The sequence below is a fragment of the Phycomyces blakesleeanus genome (genome assembly GCF_001638985.1).
Source record: "Phycomyces blakesleeanus NRRL 1555(-) unplaced genomic scaffold PHYBLscaffold_40, whole genome shotgun sequence".
Classification (NCBI taxonomy): Eukaryota; Fungi; Mucoromycota; class Mucoromycetes; order Mucorales; family Phycomycetaceae; genus Phycomyces; species Phycomyces blakesleeanus.
This window is the reverse complement of record NW_017265170.1, coordinates 65,165-88,690: the sequence shown is the minus strand read 5'-3', so window position 1 is coordinate 88,690 and position 23,526 is coordinate 65,165. Positions and strand designations below refer to the sequence as shown.

At 34.0% G+C, this 23,526-nt stretch overlaps 5 protein-coding genes across 5 annotated transcripts; 4 read left to right on the top strand and 1 right to left on the bottom strand.

The window, feature by feature from the left end:
• Positions 1-7,167: 7,167 nt before the first annotated feature.
• Positions 7,168-8,689, top strand: PHYBLDRAFT_175651 (hypothetical protein; the record flags this gene model as incomplete). Its single annotated transcript, XM_018437538.1, has 6 exons — positions 7,168-7,219; positions 7,346-7,406; positions 7,731-7,773; positions 7,870-7,948; positions 8,146-8,149; positions 8,554-8,689. 6 exons carry the CDS (start codon positions 7,168-7,170, stop codon positions 8,687-8,689), a joined length of 375 nt encoding a protein of 124 aa, XP_018283949.1.
• A 1,106-nt stretch (positions 8,690-9,795) lies between these two features.
• PHYBLDRAFT_119699 (cytochrome P450 CYP5203) lies at positions 9,796-12,304 on the top strand (the record flags this gene model as incomplete). Its single annotated transcript, XM_018428700.1, has 7 exons — positions 9,796-10,040; positions 10,251-10,324; positions 10,412-10,571; positions 10,662-10,781; positions 10,993-11,514; positions 11,797-12,062; positions 12,144-12,304. The coding sequence occupies 7 exons, from the start codon at positions 9,796-9,798 to the stop codon at positions 12,302-12,304; spliced, it is 1,548 nt and encodes a 515-aa protein (XP_018283948.1).
• A 1,121-nt stretch (positions 12,305-13,425) lies between these two features.
• ATP18 (ATP synthase subunit J ATP18) lies at positions 13,426-13,827 on the top strand (the record flags this gene model as incomplete). Its single annotated transcript, XM_018439899.1, has 2 exons — positions 13,426-13,540; positions 13,781-13,827. The coding sequence occupies 2 exons, from the start codon at positions 13,426-13,428 to the stop codon at positions 13,825-13,827; spliced, it is 162 nt and encodes a 53-aa protein (XP_018283947.1).
• Positions 13,828-15,083: 1,256 nt separating this feature from the next.
• Positions 15,084-16,033, bottom strand: PHYBLDRAFT_73190 (Zn(2)-C6 fungal-specific transcription factor; the record flags this gene model as incomplete). Its single annotated transcript, XM_018442800.1, has 2 exons — positions 15,084-15,719; positions 15,779-16,033. The coding sequence occupies 2 exons, from the start codon at positions 16,031-16,033 to the stop codon at positions 15,084-15,086; spliced, it is 891 nt and encodes a 296-aa protein (XP_018283946.1).
• Positions 16,034-18,539: 2,506 nt separating this feature from the next.
• On the top strand, positions 18,540-20,973 carry PHYBLDRAFT_87970 (C2H2-type zinc finger transcription factor; the record flags this gene model as incomplete). Its single annotated transcript, XM_018443682.1, has 3 exons — positions 18,540-19,134; positions 19,790-20,327; positions 20,709-20,973. Coding segments are annotated over 3 exons (1,398 nt in total), but the record flags the coding sequence as incomplete, so codon positions are not given.
• Between the last annotated feature and the right edge of the window lie 2,553 nt (positions 20,974-23,526).

Genomic DNA, 23,526 nt, shown 5'->3' with positions numbered 1-23,526 from the left:
CGAATGGCTAATACATCAAGGACAGCTGTTCTAATATTATTGTATGATCGATTACTTGTTTTATTACATCTTGTTAAGCAAAACATTTATTACATACAATTCCCTTTTTTTTTTTTAAAAAAAAAAAAAAAAAAAGAACCGAAAATGCAGTGTCTGTATTAACTAACAATAATAAGACCAATAAGACCAATAATAAGAATGACAAGCTTAATATGATCGATAATTTTAGTTAATCAAGATACAGCTCTTTATCCTTTTGTAGGATTTTGCCACCAAATACACACACACATATATATATATATAAAGGTTTGGAAATTATACATTTACATTTACATTTTTGCGTGTGTGTGTGTGTGTTCCTGTGCGTATGGGTGCTTTAGGGTACACCAAACTTCTCTGCTTTAAATCGGATATAAGAAAAATGCTCAGACCACTTTAGAGTCAAACGTGTGGGTAGCACGATAAACTTTTCATGCCCTTTTTACTTTAAGATCAAAAGGAAGTAATTGAATCTATTATCAATTGCAAGTCTTTAATTTCTCTTTCTTTTTCTTTTTATTTTGCTCTCTTTTCTCCTTTCCTCTCTTTGCTTATATATATATATATATACATTGTGTGTATATCTGCATGTATAATTGTATGTATAATTGTATGTATAAATGTACGTTTGGGTACCTTTTTTTTTGGATATTTTTTTTAAGATCCCCTCCCTCCTTTACCCCCTTTTATTTATATATTTGATTTGTTTGTTTTATTAAGTTGATATATACTTTATGTATATTGTATATTTCAGATAACCACTTTTTAATTGATTGCTTGATATATTACATTGCATTTATATTATACATCTTTAACCTACAATTTACATGTGTATATATCTACATATTCAAAATGTCCTTGATATATATAATGTATGTATATATGTATATTTACTCACACTAATATTATATACAAATACAATCTATATATGTATTCTGCTTTATTGGTTTCTTTTTTTTTATAGATTTAACTAGTAATTGTCTGGCTATCTTTTATTACTATTATAATTGAAATCCTGTATTTTTTATATATTATCTTTAATCGCTCAGTAAATCGTTGGCCGTGCACCCAGAAATCAAATCAAAGCAAACCAAAACCAAAACCAAAAAAAAAAGGTATAGAAAGTAAGAGAGAGAAATAAAACTTTATTACAAGGTAAATTGGTGATCCATTGCATGCAAATGTCAAGCTTATCATCTGTACTCCTTTCTTGGTCTACAGTCTACAAATCACCCTCCAAATACTAAATTTATTGGACTCTATTTTATTTTACTATTTTGTGTAGTAAGAAAAGAGCCTTTTATTAATTGATCCATTGATACATTGATATATTGATACTTTGATAGATTGATATATATATACAGATATACGTACGAATGATGCCTAGCCACAAAAGTATGATTTACAACCCCTCTTGCCACTTGTACAAATCCAATGCACGTGTAAAGAGCCTCCCAATGGAACAGTTAGTAAAGAGTTTATTTTTTATTTTACTTTTTATAAGAAAAGATGTTCTAGTCCTAAAAGTCGGGTACTATCTCTGGCAAACAAAGTTAAAATTAGTAGTAGTAGTAGTAGTAGTAGTAGTAGTAGTAGTAGTGATTTCAAAGGAATAGTAAGAGTAAGAGTATGAATATGAAGCATGATAAGAGTAATGATATTGAGGGGGCAAAGGGATAGTTTGGTTGTTTCTTTTTCTTTTTTGAGCTAGGCTTTTCTTTATGTCTATTTATGTTTCCAGTATCATTAGTATTACTGTTGATATTAGCATTAGTATTAGCATTAGAAGTAGCAGTAGCAGTAGCAGTAGTATTAGTATTAGTATTACTTTACTTTACTTTATTTTATTTTATTTTATTTTATTTTATGCTTTATTCTAAAATATATTATACTGTATAATATAAAATATAGTATAATATATAATACATAACTTGTATATAAATATAACTATAAAAAAATTGTATTCATAGGCCATCCTATACCCCTGATCCTTCAACATATAAGCACGCCAGTCAGTCTAATACATTATCATCCTTGTCTCGGTCACATTCAACACAAGAATACATCACTATTATGTTGACACCAACCTTTGAATATCCATCGCGCACTTGTGTCTCACCCCATATCTCTCCAATCCACACCACATTCTCCAGTCCAGAAATCCTAGAGCATGGCCACCATACCCACCACCACCAAAACCATCAAAACAGCAACAACAACAATCATTCTAACCCGGTCATCTCTCCAGCAAGCCTCACATCTCCTTTGTCTTCTACTGACCTCCAGCCAACTTCTCGATTCTATTCCACAGATTCTGCCACATCCGGGTTCACCAGCATCCCAGCCTTTGGAGACGGAACCACCTTTGGGTCCCACACAACACCTTATTCTTCCAGCTCTTCCCTTCTCCAGTCCAACAACTCTCCCATCCTTGCCTCTTCAAACACTAACTCCCGCGTGCCGCTTCTGACTCACTATGACACCACCCCTACTGCTACTTCAACTACTACCACAACCACAACTACAGCTACAGCTACTACTGGCAGCAGTAACAACACCAGCATAAACAACAGCAGCAACAATACTTATAACTATAATAACTATAATAACTATAATAACTATAATAACTATAATAACTATAATAGTTATAATAGCTATAATAGCTATAATAGTTATAATAGTTATAATAGCTATAATTACAGCAACAATAACAATAACAGTAACAGTAACAGTAATACACTTCGTTATCCGGCATTTCCGCAAATGGTTTCGGATGGACTTAATAGCCATGGAAAACGACCCCATTCTACTTCTCCTGGTGTCTCATTCGGTGGTCTGCCCTCACATCTTACCCAGTCTAGATACCACCCACGACACCAGAGTGCAAACGACACTCTCTCCAGACGCGACATGTATTCTCTGCACTCGGCAGAAATGGTGGCCGATACAGCATCGTCTTTTATGAAACACTCAATCGAAACAACATGCCCTCCTTTTTTTACACTACACCCGACCATGCCAGATCCAGTTGATGAAGATTCTCCTAAAACGTAAGTTTTTTATTTTTATTTTTATTATTCATGTGCATAAAATATGCATCTATTTTATTTATTATAAAAAAATAAATAAATGGGAGGCGCAAATAAAAAGGGAAGGAAAAGAAAAGAATATATATATATATATAAAAAAAGAAGTCAAAAGGCTAAAAGGAAGCCACAGCATGATTTCAAAAGGCTACCATAGATACTTAGAGAAATAAATGAGGAGAAGGAAGGAGAGCGAGAGAAAGAGAGTAAAAAAAAAGGAGAACTGAATGATTTTAAAAAAAAAAAGGGAAGAGAGAATAGACTCAGGAAAACATCTTATTACGATCGACTATCTACTTTATTGGAGAAGTCAAAGGGAAATAGATGGAGATAGGTAGAGAGGGATGATGAGGAAGGGTAGGAGTACATAGATACATAGAGAGGGGAAGTAGGGGAAGGTAGTGGCAACCCTTGCTTGGCTTAAACAAAATGGAGATTTCCTTTATATATATATATCATTATCTTTCTTTCCTTCTTTATTTGCCCTCCACGTTCTTGTTATAACAGTGGCAAAGATCATTGCTACCTAAATTTATATACAAAGAGAAAAAGGCCTCCAAGGAGTATTTTAGGGCAGACACTCAATTGGATCGCACGGTCCACCATCATTACTTACACGTGCTAACATGTTCTTATTTATATATCTATCTATTTTTCTGCTTTACACCAAATAGCCATTTACGCTTCAATATTGTCCTACAAGGTAACTATATATATTCTCACTATTATCTTTTCAATAAGAATAAGAATATGAATACGTAGCAATAGCAGTAGCAGTAACAATACAGTAGCAATACAGTAGACCACAGAAAATATATGTATATATTTAATACATTGATATATCCAATTATTTCTTATAAGCCACGCACACACACACACATATATATATATATATATATATATACAAATATATATACAAATATGTATATATGTATATGTGTGGGTTGGGTTACTCAATTGATTTCATCTCGTTAGTCAAATTGTGAATTTTAATTTTATTTACTAAAATAAAAAATCGATCAATTGATTGATTGATTATTATTTTGCATTAGCTCCAACTGCTGTTACTCAAAAGACGGAAGAGTCCCCGGTGACATATCTCAACCGCGGTCAGGCCTATGCTATCCAGCTCAACGATCGCCAGGGGTTCGATGGGATTATTACCAGTACATTGGTCATAATGTTTCATGATCCATCCCACCGTAAAGTTGCACTCAACTATTGGAAGTTTTGGGTTAGCCAACAGAAATGCTCTGATGAAGCCAGAGCCATTGATATTGGTACGAGAAATATAAATAAGAAATATAGAATACTAACTTCTTATTATTTTGTTGCTATAATATACATTTAATCTTTAGATGTAAAACAATCTAGTGGTGTACATAATGTACAGTATCCAAGCTTTGACAAGATCACTTTTGACTGGAACGGATGCGAAGGCGCAAAGATATTTGCTCGGTTCAATTGTCTGTCTACCGACTTTTCACGCATCAAGGGTGTCAAGGGAATCCCACTAAGAGCACACATGGAAAGCCAGGTGTTCTGGCCCGAGGTTGACCTCAATAGTCCATCTACCATGCTCTGGGCCGGGACTTTCACTGACCTGAGTAGCCAGTTTCCAACCGAAGACGAGCCAATAAAATCATTTGGATCGTACAATTATATCGAACGTTCGTTTAGTAAAATCAAATTATTCAGAGACAAAGTAAGTAAAGCCAAAAAAAAAATAAAAAAAAATAATAATAATATTATGTGTGTGTCTGGATTTACAAATTTAGGGCTATGATGGAGGAGAATTTCTTTATTTTTATTTTCACCTAACCACAAAAGGCTGATTTTTTTTTGATTTTTTTTTAGGGAGCAGAACGAAAAAACAAAGATGATGCCAAGCAAATTAATAAGCAATTTGACAAAGTGTACAGTATGTCAAGTAATACTATCAGTAAATAGTAGTGACAATGATGTCTTACAAAGCAATCGAGCCTATCATATTGACTCCCCATTCCCAATTTTTTTTTGCTTTATATAATTACCCTTGTAGCTGAAGGAGATCTGCAGAATAATCCCATGTGGCTCATGTACAACCATCCTATGCCCTACAGTATCTTTGGCGAAATCCCTACATCTCCTAGTCTCGATTCATTTCGCCACGCTGCAAATGACGACCAAAGACATTCAGGAGGAATGTTTAATAGTATCAGTAATAGTAATAATAATAATAATAATAGTAGTAGTAGTAGTAGTAGTAGTAGTAGTAGTAGTAGTAGTAGTAGTAGTGGTGGTGGTTGTGGTAGTAGTAATAATAATAATGGATCAGGATCAGGAGCTGGAACTGGAACTGGAACTGGATCAGGGACAGGAAGCTACAGAAATAGCCAGCTTAGAAGCCACAATAGAACCATGACAGCGCCATCCTCTCTATTCCACAAGACATTCACTCCTCCACCCCCGACCACGTTCGCCTTGCGCCCTTTTTCTGTGCCCTTTAGCACAGACACGGTCTTGGGCTCTGAAACTGTCACTGGCCAGATGAGCCAATATAACGTATCCAATGCCATCACTTTACCACACCAAACACAAGTACCACACCCCTTTTCCTATGACCAACCGATCATCTACAGTGGTTCCAGACTCGGATACCCACATAGTCTAAACAGTAATGTTATTAATAACAATAGCCACAATAATGATACCACCACCACAAACACGAACAATACTATTGATACTATCTGTAACAATGTTACCTCCACTACAATCACTCCAATTACTCCAATCAATTCAATCAATTCAATTCCTTCTCAGGATGACAGTGACTGGACAAACCACACCAACTGCTTGGGTATCAAGCGAGGATACGAATACCCTTTTGAAAAAGATTACGAGACCGAGTCTCACTCAAGTTATGAAAGATCCTTTTCTGGAACCAGTCCAACAGAATCCAACAAGAGAACAAAAGTTCCTGGTGAGTTTGAATGATGATAGAATTAAAGTGATAATTATATTGTCTTTCTTTCTGTTATAATAGCATTGTATTATATACACTCCTTTAATTTATTAATATATATATATATCTTATTTGATATTAAATATTGTAGCGCTCTCCTTTTATGTGGATATCACTACACCTTATCGGAACCAGTCGATATCCCAGTCAATGATGATGACCCCTTTGTCAAATATACCAACCGGCTGTGAAAAATTGGAGAGAATCCGACTGGAGAGTCTGACTGTCGAGGAACTGACCATAAAACTATGTTCGCTGCTTGTTCTTCACACCGACCGAGTATCGGATGTGCTGTGGAGACGTTCAAAGGTACCGTCTGGAGATATCCAATCCCGGACAGACAAGACTAACAAGCACAAGAGTGACACAATTCTGGTACTAGTTGAGGATGCAGTCGTTGCCCAGCACATCCTTGAAAATTCTGTTATTGTTGTCGAGTGGGAAATTAAGGCAGACAGTACAGTTAGAATCATCCTTCAGTTCTAAACAACATTCCAAAAAAAAAATTCAATTCAATTCAATTCAATTTCTTACTTTACACTACTTTATACTACTTTACTTTACAACTATTCCTTACTATCTTTTCTTTTCTTTTTTATCCTTACTCTTCTTGTTCCTCTTGTTCTTTTTACATTAAGCAAGGAGATAATAAACTTATTTTATCTACCTTGTTTTTTTTTTTTTGCTTTTTGCTTTTTGTGTATGTATTTGTATATGCATTTACCCTTTATATTTCCCTTTCTCATTATCTACTCTTTTTTTTCTATTTTTCTATTATCATCATTATCACAAGCATGAACACAAGCACAAGCACAAGTACAAATTTCAGTCATTCATTGATTTACTTACGCAGTAATTCACAATAACCCACCCAGACACACTCTTTTTTTTTTCTAGATATATTAATTATTTTTAACACTTTGAACGTTGTATGCACACACACACACACAGATATATATATATATATATATTGTGTGTGTGCCTTGTTTTGTCAAATTTAAAGAGAATTCTGATTTATGCATTTATGCATTTATCACCATGGTTATGGCTATGGTTATGGTTATATATCAAGGACAGTGGAATCAATTAGGTAATAGTTTCTTCTTTAAAATATGCACAGCTTTGTTTATTTTATATCATTTTTGTTCTTTTATATATCCATATAAGATTGAACGCAACTTCTTTTTGGGTTTGGGGTTTTTTTTTCTTTTTGCAGCACAACCTATTAGAATTGCAGCAAAACAAAGCAAAAAATTGACTAAAGAAAGTAAAGTAAAGTAAAGAAATTGAATTTCTTTTTCTTTCTTACTTATTCATATATGAATATATTGTGGTGTAAAGCAAATTCAAGTTCAAAAAAAAATATTGTCCTATTTGGTAATAAAATCCAATAGACAAGACATCTATTACCTTGAAATCCAACCATCCTGGGAAAATTCAAAGAAAGAAGGAATAAAAGGAAAATGGCCATTTTTGGGTAATCAAAAAAACACACACACACACACACACATACAAACACAAGCACAAGCACAAGCACAATGTAGTACAACGATTGATATTTTATATATATATATATATATATATTTGTTTGTCCTTTATAGTATTATTATTATTGTTTTGATGGTAGTTAAGCATCGTACAAATGTACAACCTGTAGAAACAAAAACAAAAAGGGAACCTTTGGTTATTCCTACCTAGTTTCACATTTTTTGAATTTAATAATAATGATGATGATGATAGGCCGCCGTATGCACTTTGGACCAACAGAATATGAAGGATGAGCAAAGGAATAAAGATAATAATAATGGTAGTAAGGATAGTAAGAAGACACAAAAAGGGAAATTTCAATGATTTCTTGGCAAAATGAAATAATAAAAAAAAAAAAAAAGATAGATGCGCTGTGGTTAAGTGCTGATTGATCAATTATTATGAATTATTATTATTGTTTCTTTAAGAAAGGATCAAATATATATATATATATATATATAGACTGAGTGCTAAATTAAAAAACTATAGCGTCGTAAGCTTGAATTTGATCAATTGGGTATCTATGTTTTCTTTAGAGTATATAGGTTACATATAATAAAGGTTGACTATCCATTTGTTTGAATGTGTGCACATACTTGCCTTTTTTTTTTTAAAAAAAAAAAAAAAACATCCAAGTATTACTGCCACCAAACAAATAAGCAACAGGAAATAACCTTAAATGTATTGAATTACACAATGCCTTGATTGCCTTTGTGCCTCTATATAGTTCCTCTTCTCGGCTTTGCTTGGATATCTGTGCTTTACCTTGTCTTGGCCTTGTATTAGTAATTATGATCCATGTCTATATCATAAAAACCTAAGCATTGTTTCAAATATAGATGTGTGATAAAATAACCCTTGTATACTTTCAATCTATAATTTATTTATTTTTGATAGAGTGTGGCTTGCTTACTGTGTTCAGTGTGTCTCATCATGTGTTGGTGGGGAAGGAAGAATACCTTTCACATACACATATAATACAAGGCTTTCCAAGTTTGAATTATCTAATCTGACTCAACAGAGAAGACCCTAATTTGGTTAAAGATGTCAAACGTTCAGAGTAGAAAATAAAAATATCAAGAGAAAAAAATATTTTTATTTATATATATGTGTGTGACAGAATATTTTATTTTATGAAAAAAAAAGACCCCAAATCTCTACACACAGTCATAGTTAATCAGACGTCCAAGACAAGTGTATATATATATATATATATATATATACAATTAAGCTAATAGAGTGTCTTTTTGAGAATTAGTCGAAGGGGTTTATGAGAAGCTTTTCTTTTTTTTTTTACATCTTTAAATAGCTAATGATTAATTAGATATTTAAATGAGTATATATAGATAGTGTGTGTGTAGTATTAGCAGCAGTAACAGCAGTAACAGCAGTAGCAGCAGTAGCAGCAGTAGCAGTATCAGCAAATGGCAAACAGAAAATAACAAATAGTAGTGGTAGAGGATGGCTATTAAAGTGAAATCATGTGCAAGTATTATTGAAAATGGATCGTCTGGATCAAGAGAGTAAATCCACATGTGAATATCTGAATGTGGGTTGGAAAAAATTAGGTCCGGTTTCCCCACACATACATATATACATTATTCTTTTCATTCAGGCTATGGACGAGAATCTTTTTTTTTTGTTTTTGTTTTACTAGGTATCGTGTAACCCTTTATTTTAATTTTTATAAAAAAAATAGCCTTTCTCTTGTTAACCCGTGTACATCATGGCTAGACTGTTTGTCTGTCTACCTGTCTATCTACCTGTCTATCTGCCTGCTTGCTTGCTTGACTGTATGTCTGTCTGGCTGTTTGTTTGTGGCTGTATAAATAAATAAATAAAAAGATATTAATATAATTAGGTATGATTCTGTGTATATATAAAGCTAGCCCATTAGCTTTCATTTTATTTTTGCTTTTCTTGGCTTTCTTTCCTTCTTCCTTTAATTTCCTTTTCTTTAAAATAAACACCACCAAGTACTTCTTTAGCCTGTTTAACTTCTTTTACTACTACTACTACTACTACTACTACTATTACTACTTTGTCTTCCTTGGCATTATTTTCAAGTGTTCAAGCGTTCAATTACCCAATTACCCAATTATCCGAATAATCAATCAAATCAAACTAAAGAAAAAAGAAATGTCTTCAAAGAAAATAACCCTTCCACACTCTGTGTCTACTTACGTCGGTGGTGCTGCTGTTGCAAGTCTTGCCATTCTTTCGGCAATCTACCATGACCGGGCCATATTTGACGAGACCCGCAAAGATATCTTGACCGAAAAGGGCTGGCCACTGGTTGGATCCTTGCCGGCTCTTATCCAAGGCAAAGATCGACTGCATGATTTTTTGGTCGAGAGCTTCTATAGACTTGACAGACTAACTTTGTAAGTATAATTATTCCTTTTCTTCTTCTTCTTCTTCTTCTTCTTCTTCTTACTATTATGATTCTTAACTGCACTGCCCTACAATGTAATTTAAAATTACTATTCTTATTATTATTATTATTATTATTATTTTTACTCCTCATAAATATTCTTCTATTTAATATTAATATTAAAGATAATAATAATATTGATAATGATACAAAAACTTAGAACCATGTCTGCACTCGGGATTCCTCGTCATATTGGAACAATTGATCCAGCAAATGTAGAGCATATCTTGAAACGTACGTTTTATCTCTATTTATTATATATAAATCTCTCTCTGTGTGTGTGTGTGTGCTTATTTCTTTCATTTCATTTCATTTGATTAGATAATTTTGAAAATTATATCAAGGGTCCTGAATTTCACTCTGCTATGAATGATCTATTTGGAGACGGGATTTTCAATGCCAATGGTGAAGATTGGAAGTATCAACGAAAGACAGCCAGTCACATTTTCAATGTCAAGAACTTTAGAGATCAATTCACAGAGTGAGTATTCTTCCAACAACAAAAAAAAAAAACAAGAAAAGATGTTTATGTTTCTGTGTAATGATTCTGATGAACCTCTTTTCCTTGTAGTGTGTTTGTTCATGAAATTGATTTTATGTCTGATAATATCTTGGACAAAGCTACCGAGACTAGTGAATTGGTCGATTTCCACGACCTGATGTATAAATTCACGCTCGATTCATTTATCTTGTGAGTCCATTTGATCGTGTTTCCTATCTTTTATTTTTTAATTTAATTAATTAAAATCAAGAAAGAAAGAAAATTATATACTCCCTTGTCTGTCCTTGTTCTCTAGACAGCTTCTTATATTCCATCATACCTTCCCCCTCTTTTTATATATATATATATATATATATATATACTTATACTTATTTATATTCATTTGACTTTTTTTCATTAGACTCGGATTTGGTGTTCGATTGAACGGTCTTGCGTCAAAAGAGGTAGTACCTTTTGCTGAATCATTTGACATTGCTCAAAAGAACACCTTCCAACGTTTTGTGAATCCGATCTGGAAAGTGACGGAGCGGATCCAGAGTGTGGTGATGCCCTGGCGACGCAGTATGAACTACCACCTCAATGTGGTCGACACATTTGCGCGCGAGGTGACCGAGAAGCGCCGAGTACAGCTTGCCAAGGGAGAAATCCACACCGATCTGCTCTCTCGGTTCATGAGTGCCCGGAACACAAAGGGAGACCTTTTGAACAACACCGAGCTACGGGACATCGTCCTCAATTTTGTCATCGCCGGCCGTGACACAACTGCCCAGGCTCTTTCCTGGACACTCTATATGCTTCTCTGCCATCCACGCGTGGAGCAAAAGCTGCTCAACGAGATTAATGAAAACATCACGGATAAGGTCATGCATAATTCCCCTGAGCTCTATGAGACTATCAAGAACATGACATATGCCCACGCAGTGTAAGTACCTAAGAAGATACAAATATATATATAGAAAATTCGATCCATAGATATCTAGACACATAGATTCATTAGTTAAAAGCACAACATGATATGTAGTCATAATACTAGTACTAGTACTAGTATCGGCACTAGCACTAGCACTATTCATCCAATCCTTCCTCCCCTTTTACCCCTTATTTATCATGCTCCCTTTATCTTGTTATCACTATCACTCTCTCGTGTTTATTAATTACAATTATATGATTCTAATGTCTTTTAATGTGCTTTGCTATACTGTAGATTTTATGAAGTACTTCGGTTGTATCCTTCAGTACCCCAGAACCAAAAGTTTGCTCTAGATAATGACATCTGGCCTGATGGTACTCATGTCAGAAAGGGGGATTACATACTGTGGAGCCCATATGCTCAGGGACGTTGTGAGAAAGTATGGGGCCCAGATGCCAAACAATTTAACCCAGAACGTTGGATTACACCTCAAGGAGATCTACGTCGTGAATCCCAAGGACAATGGCCTGCTTTCCACGCCGGTCCGCGTGTGTGTTTAGGTAAGGATGAACAAGTAAAATGCTTATCAAGATAAGAAAAAAGGGACAATGTTTGACAATCTACAACATACTACTTACTAGGCCAAAACTTGGCAACCCTAGAGACACTCGTTGCAATTACGTTTTTGATCAAACGATACAAATTCCATTTGGCACCTAACCAGGAAATAACCTATCAGATTTCTCTCACTCTACCAATGATGAATGGAATCAAAGTGTCTGTTGAAAAACGACAGCAGTAATAAAAGAAAAAGAAAAAGAAAAAGAAGAATCAGTGATAATTATAATGATGTTATATTATATATTACGTATAAAGATATACGTATGTATTTAAAGAAGTTGTGTAATATCCACTCTTGTCATTCAAATTTGTATTTAACTTTCTTTTTTCCCTCTTCTTCTTCTATCAATATATCAATATATATAAGAATCACATTCATTAAACATTGAAATCTTTTGCACTTTAGTTATAAAGGCCCTTTCTTTATTCATTCCCCTCTCCTCCCCTATCCTACTGCTCCTTCACCAATACTTCTTAATCTCCTAGTCAGACATCTTTATAGGTATAAAGGTCTTTTTATTCTTTTTATTATTAAAATCAAACCCTTATACTTATATAGGCACGTTTATAAGAAAGATTAAAGCATTATAGCATCTAAACTTACAACAGCAGGAAAAGGACGACCTTTAACGAGTAACATATACATACAATATCTTATTGAAAACATGAATTAATGACAGTTGGTATGGACAGACTAAAAGTTCAAAAAAAAAAAACAAATTAAATTGATTGGCTAATTGACTGGCTGAGTGAGTAATTTTGATAACAGTCTGGATCAAATTAGTAAAAGGTCATCGCTTAAAGGGCAGTCAGTCGTTGATATTCGTTTAGTGCGAAAAAAAAAAAAAAAAAAAAAAAAAAAAAACTGGTATAATTGTTCCAGTTTTAGGGGAATGTTCCATTAAAGATCAATAATTAGTATACACTATTTGTCTACTTGATAATTGTATATATAAGTGTTTCTGTAAAAGCCTCTTGACAAGGTTTATTATTTTATTTTTATTTTTTTTTAAAAAAAAAAAAAAAAACGAAAAAGAAAACCGGCTCTTCGTTAAAACCAGGAATTGATGACGTAGATAATTTTTCTTTTGGTTGGGTTTTTCTTTTTTATTTTTTTGCCCCTGCTTCAAGACAGATTCCTAATTTATTTATTTTTTATTACAAAATTTAATATATATATATATATATATATTATATATTTATTTATATATATAAATTATTTCCTGCACTTTTATTCCTAAAATAAAAATAAAAATAAAAATAAAAGAAATACTTCTTTTAAATAAATATAAAAAAAAAATCATGTTCGGTTTGCGCAAGTGGTCTACTCCTTTCCTCCGTCCTGCCGGTCCCTTTATGGTCGGTGGCGCTGTTGTCTTTTACTTGGTTGCCAAGATGCAGGGTGCCATGATTGACTGTAAGTAATCTAATGTTTAAATGTCAAAAAATGAGAGAGGGAATATGATGAAACAAATCCCGGTTTGAAATGTCTTGTTTTTTTTTTTTTTTTTGGAATTGGCTGCATCTACACATTCTTTCTATACTAGTCTTTGTATATTAGCTTGGAGTAACACTGCCTATCCATTTGCTTAACGAATCTACATCTACGTGTATATTCTATACTAATTTGTTCTTTCTTTTCTTTTCTTCTTCTTAGCTGATGAGTACAGAAACGATCCCAGAAACCCTGCTGCCGGTAAGTAAACCAGTAAAATTCTTATATATATATAAAAGTTGGTTAGATTATGGGGATTTAGTAACATACGTTTATGTTAATTTATGATAATTTTGATTTATTTATTCGTTACTCACACGCATGCGTATTTTATTTTATTTTATTTTCTTTTCTTTTAAACTTTACTAGTTGCTGCTAACAAGAACGCCCATTAAAGCAATGCGATAAAACGAAAACAAAACAAAACAAAACACAAACCCATTCGATTTTCTTGTTGGATTGTATTGTAAAACAAATTACAGATATTAATATATTAAAAGATGTAAATTATACATGTATTCTTTTACTTGAAAGACGAAACAGGGCGCCTTTCTTCTTGTGGGCAAATCAACTACATATACATATTGGACGCGTTATTTATTTATTTATTTATTTATTTATTTATTTTCTTTGGTCAACTATAGATACAATTGAGTTGAATTGAATTGAGGTGAATTAGAGTATGGTTTAGACTTGGTTTGGTTTGTGCTGTTTGGGTTAAAATTCTGGTAATTTAATCTACCTTTTTTTTTTTCTTTCTTTCTCTCCTGTGTTTTTTTTTTGGTGGTTAGGATTAAAACAAAATGTTAATTAGTTATAGTTGTGTAAAGGGTATTGGAATCAATTGGATAAACTGGACGACCGATCAAGAAGAAGTTGCATTACAACCAAAACAAATCAAATATATTATTTATTCATCGATTTATACGGGTTTCCTTAAATGGCCATATGAGAATCTCTCTCTCTCTTTGTTGTTGTTGGTGTTGTATTGTAGTGTCAAGATCAAAACTTGGATCCTGCTTTTTACAAATTGTGCAAATCAAGACAAGGGAACACATAAAAGAGGCGCCATTTAAGAAGACTTGTTTGTTTTGATCTTCAAAACACATATATACTAACGTACAAGCCAAACAAAGCAAAGCAAAGCAAAAAGATGTATTTTGAGATTGGCAGATGTTTACAGAGTACAACAAGTTAAACGCCCTTCTTTTTTTTTTTGCTATATAACAAACCTTGTTTTTTCTTATTTTATTTTCATCCCCTTATTCGTGGTTCAATCCCCACAAAAGCAGCAGCACACAACCACGCGCGTGTATACATGCTTTTGTGTGTACCGGATCGCCCTTTTCTCCCCCCCTCCTCCTCCAAATAACAAAATTTTAAAAAAGCATAAGAAACTGATGGTTGGAATCTCAAGATACACAAGCAAGCAAACAAACAAGCCAAAAGAAATACAATTTTTTTTTTATTCAAATACACTAAATTCATCTTCTACAGGATCCTGTTGTCTCAAAGCATTAGTTTGTTGGAGAAGCCTTTGGTTGATTAAATTCTGCTGTTTCTTTTGGTCGTTGACCATTGGTGGCAATCGCCTTGAATTGCACCCTCCACAGAAAGGAGCACACATCCAGCATTGTTTGAAATGATAATCGCACGCCCAGCATTTTGCTACCTTTGACACGATTTTTTGACATGGTGGTGAGGATTGAGTTGGGTTAAGCTGATCAGTTTCTAGTGTTTGTGTTTGTGTCTGTGTCTGTGTTTGTGTTTTTGGTTGTGTGCCTTGTTGTTCGGATACATCACCGCACATCCGAATGTCAATATACACACTAGGATGCCGTGAGAGACGTTGGATTGTCCTTTGAAAGACTTCCAGATATGGCTCGGTGGTCATATAATGATGGTATATCTCAATTCTCTCCAACTCAAACGTTTTCAGCTTTATGGTTCCTGACTTGATCATATCCAACAAGGCCTTTGTGTCCTCTTTGATCTTTGTGTTGAACCGACGATTGCGAGCATAAAGTCGATGTAGATTAGGAAACTTGACTAGCATTACCAGAGGAGAAAACATTGAATCGTCTGTGCTGTCCATCACAACCTAAAACAGAAAATAAACAAGTAAATAAACATACATAAGATAAATATATATATATATACCTCTCTAACTAGTAATCTCAATCCGTTTGAATCTCGTAAACGGCGAAGTGCAGCATAGATTGCAGAAAGATCTCCGTACTTTAGATCAAATACAACTCGTCTCCACATGTATGTTGATCCGAGAAATTGGTATCTGAATTGAGTGCAGGTGTCCATAAGATTCATCAATGAGCAAATGTCAAGATGGCAGGCAATGAGTTCAACCATTTCAGGAGGAATGAGTTGGATTGTTAAGGTTTGGTTGAGATTTGACATTAATAATGGCAATTGTGATTTGTATGTATTATCTATATAAAGTTAAGAATTATATCAATATTTGTTTTAATTGTGTATATATATCTATTACAAGTCGCTTGTATTATTCAGCAGAATATTTATTAATTAGTAATAAATCAATTGTTTCAATTTATGAGATGTTTCAATTTATGAGCTGTTGTCCCAATGTCTCTACACATATTATTATTTCTTTATTTGTACTTGTTGGTGGTTGGTTTTATAGATGCAGGTGGCGGTGCAATGTGTTTACTTATTTTTGCCTTGCAAAAAAAGAAAGAAAGAATAAAACACCCTTTTATATATATATATATATATATATATATATATATATATATAGATAGAAAAGGCGGTTAGTAGTGATGACAGATTTCGTAGGGGTTGTGGGGAGGACAAGTAAATAAATAATTTTTTTTTAAGATTTATATAATTGGATATATGCGTACAGTCGATATGTATGTATGTATGTATTAGTGAGTGAGTGAGACTACGACTCATGCTCCCTGCAGAACATCAAGGCTTTAGACAATCTTACTTTCACTTCTTGTTCTCAAAAGCTTGGTTTATCTAATCTTCTTGACTTCTTATATACACATGTACATACATACATATACATATACATATATTTATAAAGAGCAAGGAAAATTAAAAAGGTCCTTTTACATCTTACTTGTTCTTTTTCATGTTCTTCTACTTCTTCCTACTACTACTATTATTGTTATTATCAGTATCATTTACTTTCTTTTCTTTTTATATGTTATACTTCTTTACACTCCTTTTGCACCTCCTCACCCTGTTTTCCCTTCTTTGTGTTCAGGGTTTTTAACGTTCTCTTGTTATCCTTAAAAGAAATCCATATAGGCAAAAAAGAAAAAAAATAAACGTGAAAAATGTCAAGATAAAGTATAAATAAACAAATAGATTTTCCTTTGCTTTTCTTTGTTGTTGTTGTTTTTGATGGCCCATTTGTATATTTTTCTGTTATCACTAAATATGCACATAAGCTTTTGTGACATGTAAATCATCTGTCTTCTCTTCACCCCCACCCAATACCCTCCCCCTTGCTTCCTATTCGGATAATTTTGTGTGTGATGTGTAGAACTTGACTTGAGTTTATATAAAATTACAACAATCTTCATTATTTACACAATCTCCATTCCCACCTCCACCTCCACTTCTTCCTACTCCTACTCCTCATCTTCCCCCCTTGTTTATATATATATATATATATATGCTCATACTATCATAATTCAGGGTGTATACATAGCATATACATATACATAGCATATACATATACAAATATATACATATATACCTATATACATATATCGATATTCTCTAGTAATAGTGCTATATCCTTTATTGATATTTTCATTATTGCTAGAATATATACAAGTGCATATATAGATACATATATATATTTAAGGAATAAAATAATAATAATAATGGCAAAAAAAAAACAAAAAAAAAAACAAAAACAAAAACAAAAACAAAATTATTGTGGATTTAAGCATGTCAAAAGGAGGGGTGATGTTAAAAGGGGGTCAAGAAGGGGGTCAAGAGTTGGGGTTTTCTTTCTATTTCAATTATCATTCTCTTTTTTTTTTGACTCCCTCTTTTTCTTTCTTTCTCTTACTTATTCACTTACTCTTTTCTATACTTCTTTACTATCATCATCGTCTTTTTTTTTTGTATTTTGTATTTTTGTATTTATATACATATTTTTATATATATATATATATATATTAAGCAAGCCTCTGCTTATATTTCCTCCCTTGATTTTTTTTTCTTTCAAAAAAATATAATCTTGTATTATATACATTTATATATATATATATATGTGTGTTTCAAAAATTGAAATTTTCCTTATTTAAAACAATATTCCAAATCCAAAAACCAAAAAAAAAAAAAACTTTCAACGAACGCCATAGTATCAACACTACCCAGGCAATTATCAGCACTACCCAAAAAAAAAAGCATATATATCCAAAAACCAAAATCAGATATTTCTATATTTCACGCCAGCGTATTCCTCTTGTGGTGACAATTTAATTATTACTCAAGTGTATCATTAGTCCAAACCAAACCAAACCAAACCAAACCAGACCAGACCAAAAACGAAAAAAAAAGCAGCAACAGCAAAAGAAGAAGTAAAAGAAAACAATATATAATTATATAATTATATAATATCTCCTGTCTTCAGAAATCAATTAATCAACCAAACTAAAGAAAAAAAAAAGCAGAAAAAAAAACAAAGGGCAATTCAACAATATCCTACAGCCCTTCTTTTTCTTTTCTTTGCTTTCAACACCCAACGTACGCGCGCATTGATCACCAAATCTCACATTTTATTCTCAGTATGGCAGCAGCGCACCCAAGTTCTACTACGGTCGTTAGATCATGTCCTAGACCGGACCCGAACCCAGTTGACACGTCAGCCCTCTTACTCTCTTTACCACCACCTACAGACAAAGACGTAACTCTGCGTCTGGCACGTATTGACGAACTCAAATATTTTCTCGCAACTGCAACCAACAGTTGGGATCCCAATGTCCCCGTCAAGACATTCCCTTTACCTGCAGGCGAAAGCATTTCCTGTGTCTTGTGGAACAACCTATTCCACATCACTGGTACAGATATCGTCCGGTCCCTCATCTATCGTTTTCATGCGTTCGGCCGTCCGGTCTCTAACCTCAAGAAATTCGAGGAGGGTATTTTTAGCGACCTCAGAAACCTCAAGCCTGGAATCGATGCCTGTCTCGAAGAGCCCAAGTCGGAATTCCTCGACATGCTTTACAAGAACAGCTGTATCCGGACCCAAAAGAAACAAAAGGTCTTTTATTGGTTCTCTGTTCCGCACGACCGCCTCTTTCTTGATGCACTCGAACGTGATCTGAAGCGTGAAAAGATGGGCACAGAAGTAACCAGCATAGCCGTAACAGAACCTGCAACCTCACTCTCTCTTGATGCAACCCAAGAACTGTTTGATCAGTTGAGAAAGTCAATGTCTCTCTCGGCCGCCGCAACTGCCCAAGCACTCGGTGAGCAAGTCATTCCCCAGACCACATTCAAGGATCCTTCAGGTAAACCATCTTTTACATCATAATCTTCTTAATTAAATTCTCTTTTATATATCTTTTATTATATATATATATATATATATATATATTTGTGTGGGTATGTACATACCTGTATATAAATGTATACATTTATATACCTATACCTATACCTATGTCTATACCTATACCTATGTCTATACCTATACCTATATCTATATCTAAATACAAAAGAAAAGAAAATAAAGCTCAATTCAAATAAACCAACGAGTCTATACACAAGCATACAAATACATACAAACACACACACACACATACGCATATACATACATCCGCATACATACATATTTAGATTTATATATATAATATATATATATAAAGTATATATAAAGTATATATATAAAATATATAAAATATATGTATATCAAAATTTATTCATACATTACATTACATACATTAATACATACATTAATACATTATTATACATATATTTATCAATTTAACAACTTATTACTCCTGATAGTAATTTTTATATATAATTGCTTTATAAGTTACTATAATTCAATTATGTTTTTTTTTTATAATTCAAAATATTTAATATTATGCTTGTCTATTTTAGCTGACCGGTCAGAGCCTGCATGCATTCGCAACACAGAAAACGTGACATCCAGTACATGGCAAGACTCTTGGAAAGACGGCCAAGAAAGACCATCATGCCTACACTATGATACCAGTCCTAGCATTCAAGACATCCCCGCCAGAGAGAATTACAGCAATACACACCCACCAACCACCACAACCGCATTTGGCCAGCCAGACTTTAGACCTACTCGGCAAAGTACATCCAGCTCAGATTCATCTACAGATGATGTGCTTTCAATCCTCGACGATCACACCAGTTTTCCAGAAGCACAGACCTACGCTCCAAAAATCTTTCGACCAACAGAGCTCTCGATCTCTAGAGCCATCGGAAGACTCGACATTGACGGCTCACACGACCAACTCCAATCACCCACAGCCTCTATCAACATAGCCTCAGTAGCCACAGTAGGCTCCCTAGCCGCAGTTACCCCGCCAAGCTCGACAATCAAGACAAAGCAGCTTTTTGGAATGTTTTCACTCTTTGAAGGTTCTCCTTCTTACAAGCAGCGCAGACGACGGGCCACATCATTCTCATCTCTCATGGGCCAAAAGCAGACCCACCCACACTCTTTGTCTATGTCGGCTCACAACTCTCATAACCCATTAGAAAGAATCCAGACCATCGGAACCACTGGCGGCAGTAGCGGCTCTGATTTGATCCGTCGCCACACCAGCTGCCACTACCGTTCGCCCTCAAACCCCATTTTCTCTCATATGATGAATGGTCCAATCTACGATGCTGGTCCAAACAGACTCGAGATTGACTCCCTTGGTTCCAATGACTACTATCACTATCATAATCATCATAGTCACCATCATAGTCACCCTCACCATAACCATCCTCATACCTATCCAAATCTTCATATCCACCATACACGTGAACTCGAGCGATTAGAACCCAAGCGGTCTCCTGTACTGTCCTGTCCATCGATACCCAGTTTCAATCCTGCACTTTACAGAGCAGCGCACGCAACAACTGTCTGTCGAGAGGATGGATCGGATTCAGAGCGCGTCTTTACCTGTCCACTCGGATCCTGCGGTCGTCTCTTCAAGCGTCTCGAACATCTGAAGCGACACATGCGCACTCACACGATGGAGCGGCCTTATGTCTGCCCGCTGTGCGGAAAGCGCTTTTCACGGTCAGACAATCTTTCGCAGCACCGCAAAACTCACCAGAAACTGCAGTCCAAACAGACAAAGGAAGAAGGTGACAATGACAAGGATGGATCTTCATTTGGTCACAGTAACCAAAAGTCTCACCAGCGAAACAATACAAGCAATGCAAACAGCAACAGCAAAAACAATGTAGATAGCTATCAATCTCATGAAGATCCAAACAGCAACACTAGTAGTTATACTAACTTTTCTTCATCGTCCTTGTCATCGTTGTCGCTGTCATTGTCATCGCCTAATTCTCATTCCCTGTTTCACAGCAATAATCTTTATCATCGTGACAAACGAGATGTGCCTGTTGCTCTTCAGCTATCCAATCTGCCCAGCATTGGTAGCGACAGCAGCAGTCGCAGCAGCACCCAAAGTCCGATCAACATGGCCCTTAGTTTCGAAGGACATGATATGATAAACACAAGTATTGCCGAGGAATCAAAATACGAGATCCTTCCACATGAACAATGCGAGAAAAACATGAACATGAACATGAATATGAACATGAATATGAATATGAGTACCGATATGCATATGACTATGAATATGAATATGAATTTGAACATGAACATGAATCTCAATATGCCGGCCTATGTGGAAGAGGTTGACCAAAATATGTTTCCAGGCTTTATTCCGGTTGGTGGATCCGAGTACATCAAGCAAGAGTCTGTCAAAGATTGTAACATGGTCTACAACGCTGGTTTTGTCCGAAATACCAGCAATACCAACAATAATAGTAATATTGGGTTCAGTTCTGGACAGACATTTTCACCTTCTGATGATGATGGCTTTGATTCAATGGTATCCTCTCCAGAATCCATGGTATTTCCACAGCCACATTCACAAAGACAGCCTCAACATCAACTCGTCCAGCAAAGCCAGCATAACCACAGCAACCAGAGTCGGTTTGATCAATACTTGTCTGAGTCGTCTGTACAAATGATTTCTTCACCTATCCCTGAAATGACCTTTCCTTCGTTCTACCCTGGCCCACATCACAACAGATCCCGGGTTCAGTACGCAGGACAAGCAGAATTTTATGCAGACCCGATGACTGACACCTATGGAAATGACTTGGTCAACTCGGCCTCTTCTGACCAACCATCTCATCACCCTTACGCCCTCTCGTCCTCATCATTTCGCTCGTTTGATCAACCGTCCATGAATTGCTTCTAGAAGAAGTATTTTTTCTTTTTCTTTCTATTCATTCATTCACTCATTCATTCATTCATTCATTTATTTATTTCAATCACTGCTTCATTTACCCATACTCCATTCTTTTCTCAATCTATATATCTCCCTCCATTTTTTTTATATTATATTCATTGTTCTTGTTATTTATACTATTATTGTCATTACTATTACTATTACTATTACTATTACTATTACTATTATTATTATCGTTTGTTCGAATTTCCCTTTTTTTCATTTTTATTCCTTTGATTTTGTTTTGTTCTTCCAAATTTGCATTATGACATCTCTTGATCTTCCCTTAGCTATTTCTTATATATCTTACTTTTGCCTGTATATGTTTACCCTTTTTATTCGTCTTGATGATTTTTCTATCTTGTCTTTGTTTCATTCGTATCTTATGTTTTCTTTCCCTTTTCTTATATATATATATATATATATATATATCCCTTTCATTTTCATTTTCATTTTCAGTCTTGTTCGCAAACCCATCACAATCGCCAGCCAGAAAACAATAACAAATCCTAGCCAGAGAAAAACAAAAAAAAAAACAGCGAAAACAGCGAAAACAGCAAAAACAACAACAACAACAACAACAACAACAATAGCAAAACAAATTTTATTCCCATCATTTATGCCACCTACATTTTCTATCCTTTTGTTCTTCAAACGATGCATTGATTCCCCCCCTTTTTTTCCTCTTCTTCCTTTATTATTATAATTATAATAATAATAATAATTATAATTTATTTATTTATTTATTTATTTATTTATATATCTTATATATATATTACATTATATTTTACATGTATACATTACATACATACATATATACATATATACATACTTATACATACATACATATACATATAGCATATACATTTACATATATATACATATATATATATATATATATATAAAATTATATAACTGTGCCATTATGATAATCTACTTGTATTTTCTTGTCATTGGCCCAGCTGTTCTTATAGCGCTCGCCTTTTGTTCTCATTAGTTTAACTATCATTTTTAGCAAAGAGGCAAAGGAGAAATGAAAGCAAAGGAAATTTGTATTTCACTTTTTGATTTTGTGTGTGACACAAATTGAGCAAATAACTGCGCTTTTCTCTCTCTCTCTATACACAAAGTAAAACGAGTCACTTTGAGTTAACTCCATTTATTTATTATACAGGTAGACTGTTTTTTATTATTGTTATTATTATTATTATTATTACATGCGGTAAAGAGAGATAGGGTGACGAGGACCATCATCTTTAGATTTCTTTCTTCAATCACATCTCTTCTTCTTTTCAATAAAGAAAAAAAAAAATTAAAGTAAATATCTTCAATAAATATATGTTTATATTTATATCTATTTATTGCTAAACAATCATACTAATTTGCATTCTTCGAATTATAAAGAAT